The 18,834-nt window shown below is 36.2% G+C and overlaps 1 protein-coding gene across 5 annotated transcripts in view; it reads left to right on the top strand.

Annotated features, from left to right (window-relative positions):
* Window positions 1-18,834, top strand: part of LOC145260392 (MAPK/MAK/MRK overlapping kinase-like) — a 187,700-nt gene that overhangs the window by 97,027 nt on the left and 71,839 nt on the right. For 3 of the 5 annotated variants that reach the window (XM_080118343.1, XM_080118345.1, XM_080118348.1), the window contains 2 exons: window positions 2,683-2,772; window positions 7,500-7,570. In XM_080118343.1, the coding sequence (XP_079974469.1) occupies window positions 2,683-2,772; window positions 7,500-7,570 (161 nt within the window). The remainder of the gene's footprint in view (window positions 1-2,682; window positions 2,773-7,499; window positions 7,571-18,834) is intronic. The other 2 variants (XM_080118346.1, XM_080118347.1) reach the window with 1 other exon arrangement.

An 18,834-nucleotide genomic window follows, 5' to 3' on the forward strand; every position in this document is an offset into this window, starting at 1 on the left:
CTACAATTTATGTCCCAGATAGTAGCCCCCTAAATCAAAATGGCACTGTGTCTTGTTTGGGATGAAACGGCAAAAAAAAAACCCAAAAAAAAACTGTCTGCTTGTGAAACACTATTCTACTTCCTGGCCGACTACAATATGGTAGCCTTCAAGTCCAATGTAAACAAGTTCTTGTTGAATAGCTCCCTTAATTAATCAAATTCTTCTCAATCTACACCATTAACGATTACTACACTATCACCTTACATTCGTTAACCCTTATCCTCGAGTGGCCTACGGGCCTTGATAAGTGGTGAAAAAAAAATGAACTATCTTTCAATGCTCAATTCAGAGAGAAGCAGTGTAGTATCCGTTTAGTTGTCATTAAGTCCCCCTCCCAGATATTACCTCATCCTTTGGGGATAAGAGTGTAGTACGAGGTGCATTCAATAAGTTTGAGACATTTTTTATGGGCACTTTTATTGATGTAGACACACGACGGTCCTTATCCATGAAATTCTTTATTTGGCTAATCGACCCTGGCCTTCTAACTTCCTTACTCCTCTCACACCTCTCATTATTACTCACAGACTTCCTGCCTTCCTTGAATCTCTTATGCCACTCAAAGACTGGTGCTCGATTCATGCAAGATGGTCCAAAAGAAGTCTGAAGCGTTTTTTTTTTTTTTTTTCAAGTTTAAAACAGAATTTTATTGCATATCGTTCTTCTAAAGTGTCTTCACGTCCAGATTAAATTTTAGAAATTCACCAGCTGTGACATTCAGGCTTTAGTAGGGTGTATTCCAATTCCTGCTGTAGCTGTTCATTTGAACCTGAAATCATAAAAATTAGTTATCTCATAAGATGTGTAGCAATAACATACTGAATTTTCAACAGTCTACAACAATTTTAAATGCCTGTACAAAAAAGTCTGGAAGATTATTGAAGGCAATTCGTATATTGTTCATCATGATACCATCCCCCCAAGCATTACATCCTCCTTTTTGAGGGCATAGTGTAGTATCTGTTCAGTACTCATGATAAATTCCTCGCAGGCATTACCTCCTCTTTCAGCAAGTAGTGTAGTGTATTTGCTTTGTTGTCATGACTTGCAATAACCCTTATCCCTGAGTGGCTTCTGGGCCTTGATAAATGGTGACCACCGTGTAAAAAAAAAAAATCTTCCCAGACATTACTTTCTCGTTTTGGAGAGGATAGTGTAGTACCGGTTTTGTACTCATAATACTATTCGCCCAGGCATTACTCCCTCCTTTGGGGAACAGTGTTGTATCTGATCTCATTTCATAAGGCCTTTCTCCCAGGTGTTAACTCCTCCTTAGAAGCGTGGGAGTATAGTTATCCATGGAACACACATAGACACATACACATGCAACAGCTAGGCCGATTGTTTTAAAATTTCACACAAATGTACTTTATGTGTCTGGCAGTGTTTTTAGATAGGCTTTGTTTCGGAATGCCTCTGAGAAGTATCGAAAATCAATAATTTAAAAAAATCCGATTAAAAAAGGAACAGTCAGATTTTGACTAAAGTTAACACCCTTATACAGCCTAGCATTACAAGTGCATTTGAGAAGTTTTATTATCACACAAGTAAAAGGACACGGCGTATAAAATCAACAGTAGGTTATTTGATATGATAGAAGCGTGTTCGAAATGAATATTTCTGTTCAGAGCACAACTGAACCATAATACTTGACTTTTGCATGTAAAACTTTAATTCAAGCCATTATATAAACATATTTTTATAAAATCAACTGTACGTTCTCTACAGTGCAATGTAGATTACAATTTAATGTAGACTAAGTCACGGCGGGGAGGCATGTGAAATTTCTTCCCAGTACACCATAGATTAGAGCAGGCAATCAATCGATTTGATTGAAAAATGGTCAATTTCACCGATTTCGATAACAATAAAATTATTGGAAGTGTGAAACATTTATTCAGTCATGGGCAACGTCGGGTCTCCCTGCTAGTACACAACTGTGCATACTAATAAAATTACAAAACAACTCCACGTGTACCTTTGTATGTGTTTTTCTTGTGACTGCATGACGCATGCCTTATATGAAATAAAAATTAGTTTAGAATATAACAAGATTTTTAAAACGCAATTAAAAAAAACTTTTCCTAATGAACTTAAATCCACCAAAATGCATTTCGCTTTCCTTTCCATAAACAAGTCAGCAATTATAATGTTTTGTTAATATTTGAGAAAAAGTATTTCCTGCCCTATGGAAATTTTAAAGGAATTTAAGAATATTTAAATTATCGAATAGAAATTCGTTTCTAGTTTTGAAATTTCTTTGAAATCTGTATTTAATTAAAAGACTAAAAATTTAGAAAGTTATTTGTATATGATACTTTTATAAATATTGATTGAAAACTTATCAAGTTCAATGTCAACAAATACTTGCCATAAACAACTCCTTAAATAATCCAAATTAGTTAATTCCACGGATTGTATCTTATCTGACAATCTCTCCATCAGATTAAGTCTTATCCTCGGGTAGATCTTGGCTTTAAGTAAAAATATCACTTATGGAATCTGAGGACTAAAAGACAAATAAGGGAAGCGATAGTAAACTCCAAATCAACTATTTCCCTTAAAATTTCGTAAAAAAAACATAAATGTGCTTTCATTCATTCAGTTCAACTGATATCATGATGTCATTTTTTTTTTAAGCTCAGAACAAGTGAATAAACTACGAGAAATCCAAGCGATGCGAAAATTGAATCCACATCCAAACATTCTGGATCTTCAAGAAGTTATTTTGTAAGTGGAAAAAACAACAACTTTTAATCAATCTTTTTTATGTGTCTTGCTTGACCCTCCAAACCCTTTCTAAATCATAGACCGCCCTCCCCGCAAAAAGAAGGGACTATTCTTTTTTTTTTTCTTTTTCGTTTAAGCCCGTACTCCATCACATCACCTGTCCTAACACCGATCCTCATTTCTGAGTAATTGTTCCATTCACTCCCAGAATGAATTGAGCCTTTCTTTTTCTCTTTAAAAAATTTTTTTTTTTAAGTCTGTATCCCATTACGTCCATCCAGCAACTTTCCTAAATTTGAAAAATTTATTCATTTAAAAACATGTTACATTTATTAAAGCAAATTCATCACAAGTTCATTCAAAAATGTGTGGAGCGGAGGGGAGTGGTCCATGGTCATCCTTGTCACTGTATCTAATATTTGTCTAAAATTTGCATAGCTAGAATATTCACTCACCATAATACTACATTCACTCCAGAGGTCGTCCTACTTCAGATCGCAAACCATTTTTTTTTTTTATCTTAAATAAATATATACATAAATAAATCGTTTGTATTAAGAATAATTTCATGGTGAAGTGGGGTGGGGGGTGAAAACTGTGTTAGTAAGACCCTCCAAATGATATACCGCCCATTTTTTTCTGGCTTGTTTGAAACAAAAATCAAGCAGTCTTATCTCTAATTGGAGTAAAGTCTAGAAAGGAAAAAAGAAAATATTGGGTGGGGAGTTGGGAAGTAAATGATATCCTTCCAAGATGAATGCAATTTGGAAAAGGCTAGGGTTGAAAAGAAAAATTTGGGAGTAGGCATCTTGGAGGTTTTCTATTGGGAGGCAGGAGCCATTCACTTGACTAGCTAAGAAAGTAAAAGACTTATTTTAGGGAGTCTGGGGTCTGAAAGGACTTGGAACTAAATGCGCCATGCTCAAACAGGGAGCATGTACTCAAACTTGATTCCTCTGCACACACAAGCTCATTACTTTATCCATCTACTTTCAAAAAACAAGGAATGGAATCTTTCCCTATCACATCTGATCTTGACCTTCAATTGGTGTTTGAAGAACGCGATCAGATCCTGATCAGCAAAAGATTCAATTCCTCAATTCTCATTCAGCTATAGCATCCACATCACCATTCTTGCCTATGGCCAGCATTGCAAGAAACACCATCTGGCCCGACATTGTGGATGATGTAGAATACGTTCAGTGGAAAAGGATGCTTGGGATCAATATGTTGACAGGCCCATAGTACTGCTGGACTTCACTGCATTCGAAGAAAGAATGTTCCGGCGTTTCTTCTGCTGGAATCTTACACTGGAGACACCCGGGTGAGTCCACTAATCTGGAACTGTGTAGTATGACATTGAGGGTTAAGAAGTTCTGGGACAAGCGCCAGTTCAAAGAAAAAATTGTTGAGATGATTCGAACCTGGCACCCAACTCTACTGGAAGCAGATCTCCTCTTCTGATAACCCCAATCGCTCAACAAGCAGGTCGTCAGCGCCCTCCCCCCTCACTAATTTTCTATGAAGTTCCTTCCTAGAAGTCAGAGGAAGGTTGCTGGACCTTGAAAGCCTCCTGACCATGGCTTGGTACTCTCTAAAAAATGCATTTACCCCGAATGATCAAAGATGAGGTTGAGAAAGGCGCTATCGACTGTGGGATTCCATGCAGATTCTTCCGTCGATGTTCGACCTAAAAAAGCTAGTCTCTCACCATCTAGATGATGAGTCAGGCATTCCCAAGCCTCTGTCACACAGACCTGTCTATGAACCCAGTGCCTCTTCCTGTCCCAAAGAAGCGAGGACAGGAGGTACTAGAAGGCTTTCAGGTATTTTGCAGGCAAAGGAAGTACAATGTCAGTACAGGATGAAAGGGAAAACGTACGTGACAGATGCCTCCATTTTATCCTATAAGGAAAGTTTCCTTTAAATCCAAGAGTTGACAAACACTTTGACCTTGGACTGTATCACTAACCAATGTTTTTTGAGTTGGAGGCCCAGTCCAAATCACAGGCCGAGGTTTTGAACCAGGTCATCAGTTCAGCTAAAAGGAATTGGGAGTGTGATGACACTGCTCTAGGCGCCTAACCAAAGCCTGACCTACTTACTATGGTTGATTTTACACAACCTAACATCACAAGTGCATTTACGAAGTTTTATTACCACACAAGCTGCAGGGCCTGACATACAAAATCAACAGTAGGCTCTTTGATATGACAGGGACGCATTCGAAATGAATGTTTCCGTTTTAAAGCACAATTTCACAATGATACTTCACTTTTTAATTTTAAACTTAAATTCAAGCTATGATCACTGCACAAGCAGTAAGGCCAGGCAAATAAAATCAACAGTAGGTTCTTTGCTATGACAGGAGGTGAATTTAGAATTAATGTTTTTGTTTGGAGCACAATTGAAGCACAATTGAAGCATGATACTTGACTTTTGAATTTTAAACTTTAAATCAAGTCATTATATATATAAAAATAATTTTATAAAAGCAACAGTAGGTTCTCTACAGTGCAATGTAGACTCCCATGTATTGTGGGATAAGTCGCTGCTAGGAGACATGTGAAGCTTCCTCCTGGTGCAATTAATTTGATTAAAAAATGGCCGATTTCACTGATTTTAATGACATTAAAAATTAGGGAGGGTAGAACATTTCTTGGTGCTCATTCAATCCCTGACAACGTCGGGTCTCCCTGTTAGTATACCTATATACCTATATGATGCATAACAGTTTGAACAATGTACGCATTCTCTGCTTCAAATAAGCGCTTTGTTTTTACTCATGTTCACCTCTTACAAAGCATATCGCCACTTGGACGGAAGGGGTTACTTATTTGGGGCCATGTCAAGGAAAGATTGACAAGATATTTGCTTATGTTACATTTAAACTTCTGCATATCAGTACGGCCAGGGAAGCAGGCAGCAGGAAGGGCATTCCAAAGTCTAGCTGTTCGAGGGAAGAAACTATTAGAATAGAAAGCTTTCTAGCATCTAGGGACATCAACAGTGAAGGGGTGAGCTCTTATTGCTGAGCAGGTTTGTTGGAGGTATGTACATTGAGGGGGGTACAAGTGAAACGAGTTCATCAGATCACATTCCATTAAAATATTTGTAAAACAGGCACAGTGATGCAACATTGCGGCGATGGGACAGGGGCTGGAGCTTAGTTGATAAAGTGGGACTGATTAAATTGACAACTTTTTTTTGGACCTGAAAGGGAGAAACTAGTGGTAGATGCACCAGCCCAGATGTGGCAACAATACTCCATGCATGTGTGAATGGTGGCCTTGTAGAGGTACAGGATACTCTCAGGTGTGAGTAATCTTCTAGCTCGATATAGGGAACCCAACTTGTTTGCAGCAGCACTACTTAAAACGGTCTAAAATAAACGCACACTTAACTGTTTTTACTGTACCTAAAATTCTTATTCTAATTTTGATCAAAATTCATTACATGATCCTGATTTTAGAAAATGTCTAAAATTTAATGCACTAGGCTATAAAAACAAGCTTAAGGCGTCTTAAGAAAAAAATAGAAATTCAAGGAATCTTGCTCTATTTCTGTCTGATGACTATGGATGAAATTCAATGCAAATCTGAAATATTTGAATTTTTAAATGGGAGGTTGTACTCGTACTCTCTAAAACTCTGTAAAATATTCCAAATCAGCTGAAATTTGCGGAATATTTATTAATCGATGTCAAATACCTATCGTTTAAATTTCACAAAAATCGGAATCTGAATTTTCACCTTCTCTACATACATTTTTAAATCAAAATAAATATAGCCCACATTTAAACCTCTTGGTCGTATTTATTAAGTTATCTCCCTTGTATAGAGATATAACAGTTCTATTCCTTATATATGGCACGGTCATGTTGACACAACAGTTCTCCTCAGATCACCAAAGTTAAGCAACGTTAAGTCTGGTCAGTACTAAAATTGGTGACCATTTGAAGATTCCAGATACTATATGTGCTCTCCGCTTTTTTTTCTTTTTTTTTTTTAACATAGGAGTCACCACTTATCACGGCCAAGAGGCCACTCGAGGATAAGGGTTAATAAGTGTACAGTAGTCGATGGGACAATATTGTAGTAATCATTAGTAGAGGAAATTTGGTAAATTGGATTACTTAGGGGGAACGGTTCATCAAGAATTTGTTAATGTTGGACTTGAAGACGACCAAATGGTAGTCAGCTGGAAAACAGGTAAATGGAAGACAATTCCACAGGCGTGCAGTTCTAAGAAAGAAGCTTTGCTCATGGAATCTACGTTTAGGTTTAGACACAGATAAAGAGTGGGGGAAATTATTGATAGTGGTTTCAGCTAGACGAGTGTTTCTCGTGAATGTTTGGCGAGGGGGGGGGACCATAGGTTGGAGTTCAAATGCTTATCTTGGTATTGCTTTAAGTCAGTCCTTGCCACTGGAATCAAGCAGTACCGATTCAGGATAGATGTGGTTTACGTTTGCACAGTCTCTTGAGACTGAACAGAGGCATCAATCGATTCCTTTGTGATAAGATTTTAGAGTCATCCCTGTTGGTTGCTGTTGTTGTTGGGTATTGGCTGAAAAAACAAAGATAGTGGTTTGAACAAACAAACGGGTGTCCATGCCTGGATTTATACAACAAGTAAATAAACTATGCTTATAATTGAAAATCCATTTCTATCAACTTCACTTTTGTGTATTTTTACAATCGGCTATTTTCTTGTTTTTCTTGCAGCGACAAAAGATCCGGAATGTTGGTTTTAATCTGTGAATTGATGGACCTGAATATTTACGAACTCATTCGAGGTGAGGTTTTTCACAACAAACTTTCAAACATTTCTCTAGTTTCTACATTATAAGCGAGCATCTTTGTAATATTTGTCACTCTATCTGTGCCTGAGATCAGTCTGTTTTTGAATTACAACAGCTGATGTGACTGTGCAGGCCTAGCCAGTGAGCTATCAAGAAATCAAATCAAATAACAAACGTCTTCTTTACATACGTACGTCGTCATTATCTTTATTCTTTGATCATTTCCATTTGAGCTATTCCTATAAGGTTGCATTGTCTAGTGGCTGTTGATTAACTGTTCAACTTGGCCGAATAAAACTCATGTATGGAACAATGAAGACTTACTGTGGTTTCAAAGGTTTTATTGTGAAGAGAAAATTCGTTCACGAGGTGAGAGACTAAAAGAGAGGCTAAAATTAATACCTCCTTACTTAATTTTTTTTTTATTTAGCTCTTACTTTACTCAAATTGAAAGAATGGTTAATAGATGTAGAACAGTTGAGGTAGCAAGGTCAGTTCACAAAGTCCAAAGAAAGCATGGAGGAAGTGATAAGAATGGACCAGAGAAAAAGAAGCATAAATAAAGACCTGACCAGAGATAGATTATTTTTGAAGACAAACAGACAAATCACTTAGACTTCACTTAGACTTCTACATTGTCAAGCATGTCTTGTCTGTATGCTTCCTTGACTTGAACTCTATTCTGATAATTGAACTGTAATTTCTCTATATTATCAATCGACACCAGGCTTTCTGGCATGTTTTGTCCAGGTAGCTGAGCTTTGAACCCTCCCCTCACTCATACTACATACAATGAGTTTATTTCCGTTTGCCACCAGGTTCTCCTGACATGTACTTTATGTAACCATCTAAAAATTCATGCTGCTTAGTTACTCGACTGCATTCTGCGGGTCTGCTGGCACAATTTTGTCTCCAATACACAAACCTGGACATGATGCAAAATCATTCCCCTTAACCAAGCACTTTTAAAGAGGAGATTTTGTTGGTTTGGCCACACTGCACTCCGAAACACAGGAGAGTTTACCCACAAAACAATAGCTCCAGAACTATTCCAATATTGGCAAAGACGCCGGGAAGGTCAGCTAAAGACGTGGTTTCACACCATCAAAGCTGATGTTGAATCTACCGCGAATCCACAGGTCTCTGGTGTTTGCCTCTAGTCCCGGGACATAAGTATCTTGACTGTTGTGAATTGTCGTGCATGGTCTGCATGCATTCAGAATGCTGTGTGTTGTATGGAAGGAGCTGGATCAATGCATCCTGAATGAATGTCACCAAAGTCTGGAACCAGTAGCGAGCTTGCAGAATAGAATGTCCTTGAAACAGAATACTTGAAAGTGTTGCACTAAATTTAAGAAAAAATATCCCAGACTAAGCGGACTATCATCCAAATTCCATTTTCTTAGAGTAGCGATCCCTGAGGACTGGAAGATTTTCTATTCTGATAAACTTCTTTCCTATGTCTGCTCACCTTTGGAATTCCCTTCCTGCTCCCTGCTTCCCCAACCATACCAACATACATAAGTTTAAATGTAATCTGAACAAACATCTTGCTGCTCAACTTATTTGCCCCCTTATAAATCTGACACATATCACAGTAGTTCCTTTAGCTTTTTCCTTTTTTTTATGGAAACCGCTTCAGACAAGGCATGAATCCACTTGATGTAAGGAGGTAAAAATAAATTACTACTTCAAGGTCAAAAACTTGCCAACAGTAAGTATAAGATGGAATAGATTCTCACCCAGAAAAGAGCAATTCTTCCCTCTTTGTCAGAAACATCGCTCCTGGAATGAAAGGACTAGAGGAGAAAATAAGAGAAGCGAGAGTCCGGAGTTACGGAGCGATATCCTTTATTTAGGGCAGACAAAATTAAAATATTTTAAAATCATAAAAAAAAAAGATGTCTACAGGTTTCGATCTTGCGTTTCAGATAGAGGGACCACCTGTTGCGGGTGGTGTCTTACCGTTTTGCTAAAGAGTATGTCTGTACAAAAGATCTCATTTCATAGGTTTTGTAACTATTGTGTTTGTTAGATAAGTGGTAATACAACACCCACAACAGGTACTCCTCCTGCTTGTCTATGTTAAATGTGCTCAATTATCATTTACTTGCAACTTACCATTCAAATCTAGATGCAGAACATGGGATTATCTGATATATCGATCAAAAGAAGAATTCAATTGACTTTTATTTTTATTGATCTCATTTCTAGCAGGTTAGACACAAGGTCAAGTGTGGGTTTGATGGAAGTAACATAGTGAATTAAGTACTTGGTAAAATTCGGTTGTTAAATTACACTCTCCTGGAGGTTGAAGGTTCAATCTTCAGTGCGGGAAAGACTAAAAAAAAAACAATTGCGAATTACTTACTCAATTATGATGGAACGATAATCACATGGATTAAATAAAAGATACTGCTTGAAATTCCATGCAGATTCACGAGTTCGATATAAAAAAATTTCCGAGTTTAACAAAATACATCTGAAGAAGGCTGGAGGTTACATCGACCGAAAGGTGGGAACAGCATCGAAATATTATTGAATTAATTTGGAATTCATTTTGAGATGAGTATAATTCATTTTATTTAAGACTTTGTGGACTATCATCCTCATTTAGTTGTTGTTTCACGTTTCGGCCGACTATTCCTCTTAATTCCCTATTAATTACTGCGGATGCAGTTGGGGGATACAACATTCCTATCCCGTTGCGGTTAACCACCTGACTAAGGTTAGAGGAATAATTGGCCGAAACATCATTAAACAGCAACCAGAAGATGAGGATAATAGTCCACAAATCTATCTAATCTATCTATCTATCTTCTATACCCCTATAAATTCGTTTTTCTTTTGTGTGTATTGATATTCATATTAAAAACCTCTTTTCTAATCATTTAGAAAGAAAATACAATTTTCTTATATATGTGTCATGGAATTGAATTCATCTGCATATTCTTTTAAACATTCATTTTAATTAATTCCCTATAATTTTCTTCGGTTTTCTAATGGGATGATCGTCTTTAGTAAACTATTACGTGTAATTATATTCATGCAGATATTCTACATGATTTATACTTGCATAATATTAGCGTAAAAAGTTTATAGTAAACACAAAATTGTTTCCATATATATTTATGTATACGTATATATTTTTGTTTAATAAATTTTGCCTACCAAACACCTCCTAAAGTTTTTAGTCTACAGACAAGAAACTTCATATATAAAGTATTTGAATCCATGCAAAACTTTATATTTGGGTTTTAGCTCGGAAAAATCGGTGCAAAAGTGTGCAAATTAAATAAATGAAATTTGCCAGGTGATGGTCAAACGCCGGCATTATGAATGCATAGCAGTAGCTTTTGGTTCTTGTTTTAATTTTTAGCCTTGCAGTAAACATATTTTCATAGCCCAGTCATTGACGGCAGAGGCAAAATAAATCGTGAGCTGAACGTTTTGGTTTCGATTATCGGTGGCGCATGAGTCATTTTTTTTTTAATACTTTTTAAATCATTACTATATATTGAATCCAATCTATCTATCTATCTATCTATCTCTCTCTCTCTCTCTCTCTCTCTATATATATATATATATATATATATATATATATATATATGTATATATATAAAAGTGAACGTGTCTGTGTGTCTGTTTGTGTGTCTGTCTGTGTATGTGTGTGTGTGTGTGTGTACATTTCCCTACGCATAACTCTGTCAATAACAGCATAGACGTCAGTTTTTTTTTTTTCCCGTTCTGTTCCTCCTTTGCAGTACGGGTTCGAGCCTGCTTTTCTACAACAACTTTTTTTTTTTTTGCTCAACATACACATCCAAACACCCGGGCAACGCCAGGCAGAAATGATAGTATATATATGTAAAAGTGAAAATGTCTGTCTGTCCTTTCTCTATGGTAGTTAAGGGAGACTATTATACAGAAAGGCATTACTTTACGTATTCACACTTTTTAATATATACATATGTACATAACCTTATGAACAGTACATAGGGCCCGAGCAAAGCCGGGCGGAACTGCTAGTCTATATATCTATAAAAGTGAACGTGTGTGTGTGTGTACATTTCTCTACGCAATAACTCTGTCAATTTTCAGTCTACAGACTCGAAATTTGATATACAGGCTACTGAGATTTGGGAAAATCTATGTGATCGGTTTTCGGCCAGAAATTTTGCTGTTAAGGGGTCAAATTCCAACGATTTGACGTTTGAGAACTCTACCAAACTCCTCCGACAATTTTGGATCTAAACACTTGAAATTTTAGATATAGGTTCCTTGGACATGGATCTAACTTAATAACTTGATTTGAGCCCAAAACAATAAATTTTAAGGGGACATAATAAGGATCAAAGTTAAAACAAGTGACCTTTTTTTTTTTTTGCTCAACATACACCTCCAAACACTCGGGCAACGCCGGGCTGAAATGCTAGTAATTAAATAAAATAAATAGAGTGTTACCAATATTCATTAAAGAAAGAGTCTATCAGGCATGCGTATGTGGTGTGCAATGATGTATGATGGGGTGAGTACATGAATTGACTCATTGGTCTAGAAGTTTCCATCAATTCGTTAGTTTAATATCTAATTGTAATACATCTTCCTATTCCAGTAGCTTCTTTCCAAAGACTTCAAGGTTGTGGAACTCTCTTCCTGCTCACTGTTTTCCTTCTACCTATAGCCTTGGTCTTTTAAAGACTTAGGTCAATAGACATCTCCTACCTTTGCACTAATCATCTTTCGTTATTGTTAGCTCTTTACATCAAGTGGCTTCATGCCTTGTCTTGAGCGATTTCCATAAGAATATTAAAATAATAATCAAGCCTCATCTGAAAAATTCAGAAACATAAATTCCAGAACTTCTGCCATTACTAACTAACAGAGTTTGCAGTGTGTGATGATGGACGGTGGGTTGAGTACATACATGGCATGAAGAAAAATGAAGTTAGAATGATACGATGTACGTGTTGCTTTTTTTAGTTAATTATAAACTATATTTAATAGAATAATTAAAGATTTTCGTTTCAAACAAAACCCAACCTTAGTGTATCTTAGTATATATTTTGTATTACAGTATATACAGAAACAACAAACAGGCTTATATCTGATGACCTCAAAGGGAGATTAAATCTGACAGTATAGGGAGATGTGTGCAGTGATGGTTTGGTAAAATTGAAAGAATGGTTAGTAGATGTAGAAGAGTTGAGGTAGCAAGGTCAGTTCACAAAGTCCAAAGAAAATATGGAGAAAGTGATAAGTATTGACCCGAGAGAAAGAAGGATAAGTAAAGACCTGGCCAAAAATAGACTAGTTTGGAAGTCAATTTGAAGAAGAAGAAACCTTAAAATCAATACATAATTTGAAGGAATACTTCTGACATGCTGTCGGCCTTTCAAGCCGGTAAGACATCCGACCTAACACCCTAAATATTTCACAAAAAACCTTTTCAACTTGGAAGTCTGAACAGATTATTTGGAACTAGCTGCCTGTGTCCTTGTGTTGCCCGGGAAAAGAGATTCCATGCCGAATTCGGAAAAATCAAGTAATGTTTGCAGTAACTTTTATGTACATAAAATTGAACTTTTATGTCAATTTTTTTTGCGCATTTTTTTCTTTGTGATCATTTATTATTTTTAAATTATTGATTAGAATGTTTTAGCCTCTTCAATTTTAACCGATTATGGTTCAATCTTAGTAAAGGTGATATTGAGAATATAGTTAAGAATTACTTACGACTTCTACCATGTCATGGCTGACGGAACAGAAACAATCTGCCTCAATGGATTACATAAAGAGTTTAGTTAGAAACCGCATACAGATATTTTGACAAAAAAAATTGCTGGACTGGACAAGATCTACCTGGAGAAGGTCAAAGGTCAAAGGTCAAAGGTCACATCAACTGAAATGCTGCAAGAATAAGATCTAACCCAAGGACACTAGGCTGAATGCTCCAAATAATACGATTTTGTTAAACTCTATTATTTGTATGATTTTATCATATTGACTTCAGGTAATAAAGAGTAGACGTTTTATATATTCAGAAACTGATTGTTAAGGCTCAGAGCCCACTCAAGGATAAAGGCTAATGAGTGTCAGGTGAGATAACACCAAGATGATCGGTGATGGTAGAAATTAGGTAGAAATTAACTATTTAAGATCAACAAGAACTGTTTTGTGATGGACTTGAAAACGACCCTGTTATAGTCAGCTTGGAAGCAGTTGCATGGTATTGCGTACCATAGACGAGCAGTTCTGGAGAAAAAAAGCTTTCCTAATAGAATTTTCATTTAGTTTTAGGCACACTTAGTGTTTATGGTCGTGTAAGAGTGTGCAAGAAAAACACAACTCAGTAATTAGTGGAAACCAAATATATTGAACAGAAAAGTAAATACAACAAATTAAGTGTGGATATACGTCAGTCCGACTGCTATGAGTGCACGACTTGTTCATGATAATAAGAGGAAACATGGCAACATTCATACAAACATTCTTATCTCATAGATCCTAGACAACACAACACGGAAATATGCTATTAGACGAATACAAAGAGGAAACCAGAATACCAGAAGGAAGTATATTATCACACTATTCATAATAAAAATTAACATTTTTTTTAATTCAATTTTCACCCCAAACAAGGCACAATGCCACTTTGAAGTAGGGGGCTACTATTGGAGATATAAGTTGCAGTGGTATTATGAAGAGTGATGAGTAACAAGATGTCTGTTCACATTACACTTGAACTTCTGCATGTCAGTACAATTGGGAAAGCAGAATCCCGGAAGGGAGTTTCAAAGTCTAGCAGTTCTGAGGAAGAAATTATTGGAGTAGAAGGCTTTCTTACACCTAGGGATCTCTACTGTGTAGGGTGGGATTTAGCTGCTTGTTGAGTTTGTTGAGGGCATTTGCGTCGAGGGGGTGCAAGTGCTTGTAGTTCGTCAGAGCATTCAACATTAAAATACTTGTAGAACAGGCAGAGGCATGCAACATTTCGTCAATGGGACAGGGGCTGAAGCTTAGATGACAGTTCAGAACCTATCAGGTTGGCGAATCTTTTTTGAATCCTGCCCAGAAGTGAGAGACAAGTAGCAGATGCACCAGCCCAAATATGACAACTGTACTCCATACATGGGCGAATGGTGGCCTTATAGAGGTACAGGATATTTTCAGGCATAAGTAGCTTTCTAGCATGGTAGAGAGAGCCTACCTTCCTCACAACGGCCTTGGCAATGTTCTCGACGTATCTGTTCTAACTCATGTTCCCTATGAATGTTAAGCCGAGGAGTTTAAAAGAAATACTTTCAGCTAATGTGTCTTTGGACATTGCTATCAATGGTAGAAAAATTTTCTTGTAATTACTGAAGGAAACAAGCTTAGTCTTGCCAGCCTTGAATGTGACCATCCATTTTTGTCCCCATTCCACTACAGATTGGAGCTCTTCCTCTTGTGTTTCTGCCATTTCCTTAGATATGTGTTCATTTGTTTTCCCCTCGTACCTCTTATAGAGCGTGGTGTTCTCAGCAAATATACACAATAAAAACAGTCAATGCAAAATTCGAACAATTACCATTCATAGACGACTTTGCAATTGACAACTCATCAACTAACACACGAGTCTCCAGATCCGCCAAAGTCTTTAATCAGGCTTGTGAAGGTTTTATAGAAAACGTAAAAATATTCAGGAAAATTTTTTGAAATGGAAATGTGTGAAAATAGTGTGGTGGTTTTTATTTTTGTTCAAGAAATAATAAAAAAAAGGTAATTTTTTTTATTAAAAATGTTTTGGTTCACATAGTTCTAAAATGTTAGCAATACCCCTCCTCCTCAGTTCGAAAACTTTGAAGATACCTGACTTAACATTCAACAATATAGAGGCTAATACAGCAATGTCTTGATAGAATAGAAAACTGGACCGACAAAAATGGTTTTAAATTATTAAAAAATAATAAAAGTCTGTATACATTTCTGCAAAGAAATATCACCTTGATCCACGAAAACGTAGAGACAATCCCAATCGTAAAACATACAAATTTTTTAGGAGTCACCCTCAACAGCAAACTCAACTTTATAATACACAGATAACATTTTTTAATATATACATATGCACATAACCTTAATAAACGTCTAAAAGCACTAAAATTATTGAAGATAATATCAAAGACTGTGGAGCAGATGAAGACACAATGTTGAAAGTATGCCATGTCTATATTAGATTTAAACTAGACTATGGACGTATCAGATACAGTTCCATCTGCAAATCATACCTTAAAAACTATTGACCATTTATAATTAATTTTTAACGTATTCTTGCGTTTTCTTTTGGGGTTGGGTTGGAGAGAGTAAAGTCCGTTTTGAGGTAAAAAAAAAAAGTATGTGAAATTGTTTCATATATGTATTTAAATTACCCGTCTTAGTGTAGGTAAAATTATTTTTAATATGTGTTTTATATTACCCGTTCTTGCAAAGATAAAATTATTTCATATACATGCTGTAAATTACCTACCCTAGGTAAGATACAATTTTTTCATACGTGTAATAGCCGTCCTAGGGTAGGTAAAATATTCTTTTGCTCGAAATAGCAAATGATACATAGACATTAAAAATTCCTCTCTCCTAAGAATAACAAAAATATTCAACATCAAATTTAATTTTCTGCTTGTTTATACGGTCCCGAGCAACGCCGGGTAGCCCCGCTAGTCTATAATATAAATCTCACCTGTCTGTTTAAATGTATTTGTGTATGTATGTATGTCTGCCTAAAACTTTCGACATCATTAGTTCGAGCCTGCCTGCCTGTCTGCCTACTACCAATTTTTTTTTTTTTTTTGCTCAACACACATTTCCAAACACCCGGGCAATGTGGGGTACCCAGGCTAGTATCAACTCAAAGAGTAAGGCTTTAATTACACATAAGATGGAAAAAATTGCCTTTATAATCTCTATATCTATCAAATTTGAGGCGCTGCATGTCATAACTCGGTAAGTGCCACAAAAAAAATAAATAACCCAGAGAAAAACTCTGTTAAAGTTTAGTTTGATGGGTATACGGTGCGTTCGTCGATTTCTACCCATGTTCTGATCTGAATGCGACCATAACTACTCTTGTACGTGTTAAAGGAGGCCATGCAGAATAAAATGATATACTGACTTGATATTTTGCCATGATGGCGCTTACCGAGTTATGACATTCAGCGCCTCATTTAATACCCTGCAGCACGGAGTACGTCTGCTAGTAATACAATAGAATAACAAAGCAATCCAAACGATCCAACATATGAGAGAATTTTTCATCTATAATTTATATGCACTTCTAGACAAGTAAACCAGGAAAACGTACCCCCTTTTGGACACGGAATTAAAGAAACAATTACTAAAATCAATAAAAATTCTGACAACATAGCTATACCACAATAAATAACAAACCAGCCTAGACACAAACTATGTCAAGCATTGACCTAACGCTTACTAAATTAAAAAAACAAACAAAAATAAACAAAACAAAAACAAAACAAACACAAACAGCCTAATAAGCAGAAACAACTATGGAGAACTTCGGGAAAGATATATACAAGACAAAGAAATTTATACGAACGGTTAAAAAACAACAACAACAAAAAACAACAAAAAAAAACAGCACACACAAGTGCAGTATGTACAGATGGATACTCTAAAATAAGGCTACCAAGTGACACATCGATATAGACAACCGAAGTGCAGATCATTAAAATGGCATTTGAATTAATTAAAATCAACAATGAAACTGATTCTTTTTCACCCTAAAAGGAGAAGAGCTCAAAAACCCATCTATTACATATGATGAACGAATACAACAAAATGGAGGAAAAACAATAGTTCTAGCGTGGATACCAAGTCATGTTTGTATACCAAGTCATGTTGGTATACCAAGTTATGTTCGTATGCAATATCATGTTTGTATACCAAGTCATGTTTGTCTACAAAGTCATGTTTGTATATGAAGTCATGTTCGTATATCAAGTTATGTTGGTATACAAAGTCATGTTTGTATATGAAGTCATGCTGGTATACGAAGTCCTGTTGGTATATGAAGACATGCTGTTATACCAAGTCATCTTGATATACGAAGTCATGTTTGTATACGCAACCATGTTTGTATACGAAGCCATGTTGGTACACAAAGCCATGTTGGTATACCAAGTCATGTTGGTGTACCAAGTCATGTTTGTATACCAAGTCATGTTTGTATACCAAATCATATTTGAATACCAAGTCATGTTTGTATGTCAAGTCATGTTTGCCTACCAAGTCATGTTGGTATACCAAAAAATAAAAAAGTACCTTATATCCCCTTGTGCAAAATAAACTGTATGAACCCCAACATATAATCCAAAAAACCAATGCAGCAGTAACAAAAGGACGAATAGAAACTGTTGTTCTAAATAAGATGAGAACAGAACACACGAAACTAACACATTCATATCTGCCTGTTGAAACTGAAGAAACACTAAATTGCTCATCACGCAACCAGCAGATAACTATGAAAGACATATTAATTGAATGCCAGAAATACAAAGATATCCGAAACAAATGCTACAAAGCAACAAGCATCACGGTATTGTTTCATGAAGTAAAAACACACCAATCATAGAATATTTGAAAGGAACGCAACTTTTTAAATTACTTTTAAACAAATAAAATTCGATGACAAGCCACTTTTAAATCAACTGGAGAATTGAAGGTAAACACGTTTAGAAGCAATTGGATATTTGAAAGAATGCGTCTTCGAAAACAACTAGGAAATATAAAAGCAAAGAATTCTGATACTTCCTATAAACATTTTTTTTTTTCAAATCAAATAGTTTTAAAAAAAGTTTCTGGCTTTCTCTCACTTGGCCTTCGGGCCAAGATCACAGTGTAGTATCTGTTCTGATGCTACACTTCACCTTTTCTGTCCTCGATCAGTGGAGGAGAAATCCTTCATGACTGAGACAATTTTAATTTTTGTTTATATCCAGAGTGTTCCTTTTAGGGGAGCTGGATTTTTCCCCCACATAAAAAACCCGAACCTGTGTCTAACTCTGCCCTCGTGGGGAGACAAGTAAATAGGAACCCTTTAGAGGTTCCTTTAGTCATTAACCAGGTATATAACCTGTGAGCAACACCAAGAGACATGTTCTCCCAGTGTTTAAAGTAAGTGGAAGATTTCATTATTATCCATAAGGTGGGCACAACGACAGATAAAGAGTAAAGGAAATTTTTGTCAGTGGTTGTAGCTA

This window comes from Euprymna scolopes, chromosome 36, assembly GCF_053919585.1.
Source record: "Euprymna scolopes isolate OS-2025 chromosome 36, ASM5391958v1, whole genome shotgun sequence".
NCBI classification, from domain to species: Eukaryota; Metazoa; Mollusca; class Cephalopoda; order Sepiida; family Sepiolidae; genus Euprymna; species Euprymna scolopes.